The 6142-nt window shown below is 43.5% G+C and overlaps 1 protein-coding gene across 1 annotated transcript in view; it reads right to left on the bottom strand.

Moving 5' to 3' along the window:
- LOC126235368 (probable E3 ubiquitin-protein ligase HECTD2) overlaps nucleotides 1–2479 on the bottom strand; it is a 313075-nt gene extending 310596 nt beyond the window's left edge. Inside the window, exon 1 of the mRNA XM_049944094.1 lies at nucleotides 2359–2479. Coding sequence (XP_049800051.1) covers nucleotides 2359–2442 — 84 coding nt within the window. The 5' untranslated portion in view covers nucleotides 2443–2479. The remainder of the gene's footprint in view (nucleotides 1–2358) is intronic.
- Nucleotides 2480–6142: the final 3663 nt, after the last annotated feature.

Below are 6142 nucleotides of genomic sequence, written 5' to 3' on the forward strand. Positions count from 1 at the left end.
ACAGCAAAAACGGCTGCATTTGCAATGGGACCATGACTGGGTCACATGGACTGCTGATGAATAGCATCGCACTGCTTTCAGCGACAAATTGCGGTTCTGAACTACCTAGCATAAACATCGTTGGTGTGCTATTCTGGAGAGGCTGTGTAGTGTTACTCGTGGCGTCATGGTGTTCGGAGACATCGAGTATGAATTTATGTCACGGCTGAATTGAGAGCACTATGACGGCACAACGGTATGTCACAGGCATCCGGTATCCTCATGTATTACCCCTCATGCAATGGTATCGTGGTGCCATTTTTCAACAGAGCAGTGCTCTCCCACATGTGGCACGGGTCTAGAAGCTTGGGGGGGGGGGGTGCAATCTCTCTCACACTGATAAAGGGGCTCATATTGCCAGATACATTGAAAATTTGACTTTCTTTTGTAATGACTGAAGTAATATCACATACACCCTGGGCTCCTGAAGTTTCATGTCGTTGCCTCATTCCCTTCCGAGTTCTTCCGTTCTTTGTCAGGCAGTGTATATGGAATTTTATGTTCGAATTAGTCCTAAAATATTTACTATTCCTCATGGCACACCCTGAGTAGATATATCTATACGACATAGAGTAGAATGTGCAAACAAATTTCAGCTGTGGACTTAGGGCTCTAAGCACCACCTTCAAACTGGTGAAAAAATTCAAAAGAAGTGGGGAATAATGAGTATTGTAAAATGCATTTCTAATCTTTAATTAGCAATAGTTTCAGCTGTTCTGTAACTATCACCTCGGAAATCACTACAGAATCTGACAAAAAAAAAAGTGACACACCGCATAATAACGTCTTATTGCTCACTGCACAAGCAGGTTGTTACGAGGGTTGTTTTTTAAGTAAGGGCCGTTTTTATTTTTTTAAAAAAAGATAGAAATACTTTTGTAAAAAAACTTTTATTTTCTGATTCTACACACTTTTACCTATTTTTCTACATAGTTGCCTTGTTTATTTAAGCACTTGTCATACCGTACAACTAAGTTTTTAATTCCTTCTTCAAAGAATTCGGTCGCCTGCTCCGACAGCCAAGAGTTCACGGCCGCTTTCACTTCATCGTCGTCATTGAAGCGCTGCCCGCCAAGATGGTGTTTCAGGTACCGGAAAAGGTGAAAATCGCTAGGAGCAAGGTCGGGGCTGTATGGTGCATGGTCCAAAACTTCCCAGCCAAAAGAATCAATCAAATCCCGAGTCTTTTGAGAGGTGTGAGGCCTAGCGTTATCGTGCGGGAGCAAAACTCCTTTTGTCAGCATGCCGCGCCTTTTGTTTTGAATTGCTCTGCGGAGCTTCTTTAGAGCTGCACAGTAGGCATCTGAGTTGATTGTCGTTCCTCGTGGCATAAAGTCCACTAGTAAAACACCGCGCCGGTCCCAGAACACAGTTGCCACAATCTTGCGCTTTGACAGCGTCTGTTTGGCTTTGACCTTGACGGGTGAGGTTGTGTGTCGCCATTCCATCGATTGTCGCTTGCTTTCGGGAGTGATATGGGATACCCACGTTTCATCTCCAGTGACAATTTGACTTCTTCCTCGTACCGAATCAAAAAGTCCAATGAAGTGGCAAATCTCTTCCCTTTGTGGTCCTCTGTGAGGAGTCTGGATACCCACCGAGAACACAGTTTCTTAAAGTTTAGGTTTTCAGACACAATTTTGTACAAAACAGATCTTGAAACTTGTGGAAATTCCAAAGAAAGAGTGGAAATTGTGAATCTTCTGTCCTCACGAATCTTTGTTTCGACTGCAGCCACCAAATCATCAGTGATCACAGAGGGCCGACCTGAGCGTTCTTCGTCATGGACGTTTTGACGGCCATTTTTAAACTCTCTAACCCATTGACGCACTTTACCTTCACTCATTGCATTCAAGCCATAAACTTCTGTTAACTGACGATAGGCAGCTGATAGGCTTCTCGCGGTCAAAAAACGTATCACTGACCGTATCTCACACGCGGCGGGCGATTCAATAATCGTAAACATTATAAAGTAGCACAGCGATGCGTACACGTCAGCTACAGAGCTGCAACTTGCATTAGTGTGAACGGGAAGGATGCCAGCAAGTGGCGCGGTGGCTTGTTGCGGCGTCCGCGCGAACTACGGGACTATGCGCGCGAACGGCCCTTACTTAAAAAAACAACCGTCGTAGATTTTATATGAAATAAGATCTCACCAAATCTCATTTAATTCATATAATTTCCACAGGAAGTCGTATAGCACAGACGATTCAAAGTAGCTGGTAAGTTAACGAGAAGAGGAGTTGTTACAGCCCTTGCTTATCATTATACCTTTCCTCCCGTCCGAAGTTTTGCCAACACACAGTACTAGGCACGCACCTTGTTGATTGGCGGCAGCGAGGTGTCGGAGGATGGCCTGAGCAGCAGTCCGCCCATCAGGCTGGTGGCCACGCCCACCCCCATGGCCACGCCCACGCCGCTGTTACGCCGGCTCTGTGGCTCCGGCTCCAGCTGGAACACATGAACACACCCCCTGTGAATACAGCTGCCCAGCTCATTTGCTCCATACTGCTCTACACCAGTGTAACGAGGTGGTAATAACAACGCAATAATACTGTTAATCAGGGGCATCTGCTCCACACTCGTCTGTACCAGTGTAACAATATAGTAGTAGTATCACGATAATACTGTTGATCAGGAGAAAGATGGCAATAGGATTACGATAATACTGTTACTCAGTGGCAGCTGCTCCACACTCATCTATTCTAGTGCCACGAGGTTGTTAACCCCATTGTGGCATTTATACCAAGTCGCAGCTCATAAATTAATTTAAGTACAAAGTTACAGTCATTGCTATGACTGTGCATGTCAGGAGAGATAGGCAGGTTACCAACTCCACTATGACAGATGGTCAGGATACCTGGACGTGCAGTTCAAATGGTTCAAATGGCTCTGAGCACTATGGGACTTAATTTCTGAGGTCATCAGTCCCCTAGTACTTAGAACTACTTAAACCTAACTAACCTAAGGACATCACACACATCCATGCCCGAGGCAGGATTCGAACCTGCGACCGTAGCGGTCGCTCGGTTCCAGACTGTAGCGCCTAGAACCGCTCGGCCACCCCGGCCGATAGGACGTGCAATGTGGGGAAGTTTCAGACAATAGCAGATTGTGTCCTTGAGCTTCGCAGACTTTAGAAATTTCTTTACAATATCCACAGCAGTACACTTAACTTCAAGAGATAACATAAATAAAGAAAACTTAATAGAAAACTATATGGACCGTTCTAGAATCCTTACTGATACTGACGTTCCATATCTGCATTTTTTAAAGAACTCTCTGAAAATAAACAGAATGATTAAATTAACTTGACGAATATCGTTGGAGATGGCCGATCCCTCAAGGAAATGCACCCTGTGTGGGCAAGAGAGAAACTGCTGAATGTGGTCCTAAAGCAATCTAGCTCCGTGATGTTAACATGTGGTTCAAAATGGCTCTGAGCACTATGCGACTTAACTTCTGAGGTCATCAGTCGCCTAGAACTTAGAACTAATTAAACCTAACTAACCTAAGGACATCACACACATCCATGCCCGAGGCAGGATTCGAACCTGCGACCGTAGCGGTCGCTCGGTTCCAGACTGTAGCGCCTAGAACCGCACGGCGACTCCGGCCGGCTGTTAACATGTGGATCGTTATCAAATTAACAAGCCTTAGTTTCGTAGGTACAAGTGATATAAATGTTAAAGCTATCTTAGGCAACGTTTGACGCGATATTAAGTGACTATTCGTCGTCCCTCCTAGAGAGGCATTTAATACTACATCAAACGTAGCGCGAAGTAATTTTAACGTTCGGTGTTTGTGAAACACCGAAATTGGAGAATGTCGACTTTCTTTCGTGAATGTCAACACATACCAATTACATCGGTGAAACACCGAATATTTGGTTATATTCTGAGAGATTCGGATCATCTTCGACGTATGTCGACAAGCATAGATATGCTTTGATGGAGGTCGAAACGAGAAGCCGATATCGACATGGCGGTGACAGTCTGTCACCAGATCCTTTGTCTACGTCTACATCTACATGGTTACTCTGCAATTCACACTTAACTGCCTGGCACAGGGTTAAGTAGTGTGTAAGCTTAGGGACTGATGACCTTAGCAGTTAAGTCCCATAAGATTTCACACACATTTCATACTACTTCTCTACCATTCCACTCTCGAATGGCGCGTGGGAAACAGGAACACCTAAATCTTTCCGTTCGAGCTCTGATTTCTCTTATTTTATTATGATGATCATTTCTCCCTGCGTAGGTGGGTGTCAACAAAATATTTTCGCATTCGGAAGGTTGGTGATTCAAATTTCTAAACAGATCTCGCCGCAAAGAATACCGCCTTTGTTTCAGTGACTGCCACCCCAACTCGCGTATTATATCAGTGTCACTCTCACCCCTATTGCGCGATAACACGAAACGAGTTGCCCTTCTTTGCACTTTTTCGATGTCCTCCGTCAATCCTACCTGGTAAGGATCCCACACCGCGCAGCAATATTCCAACAGAGGACGGACAAGTGTAATGTAGGCTGTCTCTTTAGTGTGTTTGTAGCATCTTCTAAGTGTTCTGCCAACAAAGCGCAGTCTTCGTTTCACCTTATCCACAATATTATCTATGTGGTCTTCCCAATTTATGTTGTTCGTAATTGTGATTCCTAGGTATTTAGTGGAATTGAAAGCCCTTAGATTTGTGCGATTTATCGTGTACCCAAAATTTATCGGATTTTTTTAGTACCCATGTGGATGACGTCGCACTTTTCTTTGTTTGGTGCCAATTGCCGCTTTTCGCACCATACAGAAACTCTCTCTAGATCATTTTGTAATTGGAATTGATCGTCTGATGATTTTAATAGACGGTAAATTACAGTGTCATCTGAAGACAATCGAAGTGGGCTGCTCAGATTATCAGCTAGATCATTTATGTAAATCAGGAACAGCAGACGGCATATGACACTACCTTGGGGAACGCCAGATATCACTTCTGTTCTATTCAATCATTTACCGTTTATCACTACGAACTGTGACTTCTCCGAGAGAAAATCACGAATCCAGTCACACAACTGAGACGATACTCCATATGCACGCAATTTGATTAATAGTCGCTTGTGAGGAACGGTATCAAATGCCTTCTGGAAAGCTATGAATATGGAATCGATTTGAAATCCCTTGTCGGCAGCAATCATTACTTCATGCGAATAAAGTGCAAAATAACGATATTTTCTGAATCCGTGTTGGTTATGCATCAATAAGTCATTTTCCTCAAGGTGATCCAAAATGTTCGAGTATAGTATATGCTCCAAAATCCTACAACAAATTGAGGTCAGTGATATGGGTCTGTAGTTCAGTGGGTTACTCCTATTTCCTTTCTTGAATATTGGTGTGACCTGTCCTACTTTCCAGTCTTTATGAACAGATCTTTCGTCAAATGAGCGGTTATGTATGATTGCTAAGAAAGGCGCTATTGTGCCAGCTTACTCTGAAAGGAACGTGATTGGTATACCATCTGGACCGGAAGACTTGCCTTTCTAAGTGATTTGAGTTGTTTCGCAACACCTAAGATATCTACTTTTATGTCACTCTTGCTAACAGCTGTTCTGGTTTCAAATTCTGAAATATTTACTTCGTCTTGTTTCGTGAAGGAATTACGGAAAACTGTATTTAGTAACTCCGCTTTAGTGGCACCATCATCGGTAACATTTCCATCGCTATCGCGCAGTGAAGGTGTTGACTATTTTTTGCCACTGGCGTACTTTACATACGATCAGAATCTCTTAGGGTTTTCTACCATATTTTGACGCAATGTTTCATTGTGGAATCTATTGAAAGCATGTCACTTTGATGTCCGCACTAAATTTAGAGCTTCCGTGAAACTTAGCCAGTCTTGGGGATTTTACGTTCTTCTGAATTTGGCATGCTTTTTTCGTTGCTTCTGCAACAGTCTTCTGACGTGTTTTGTGTGCCATGGTGGATCAGTCTCGTCTCTTATTAACTTCTGCGGTATGAATCTATTTATTGCTGTCGATTTGAGCCATATCTGGTCTACAGTTACATAATTAGCTTGGAAGGAATTGAGACTCTCTCTTAGGAAGGCATCAAGCGAATTT

Source organism: Schistocerca nitens, chromosome 1 (assembly GCF_023898315.1).
Source record: "Schistocerca nitens isolate TAMUIC-IGC-003100 chromosome 1, iqSchNite1.1, whole genome shotgun sequence".
In the NCBI taxonomy this organism is placed as follows: Eukaryota; Metazoa; Arthropoda; class Insecta; order Orthoptera; family Acrididae; genus Schistocerca; species Schistocerca nitens.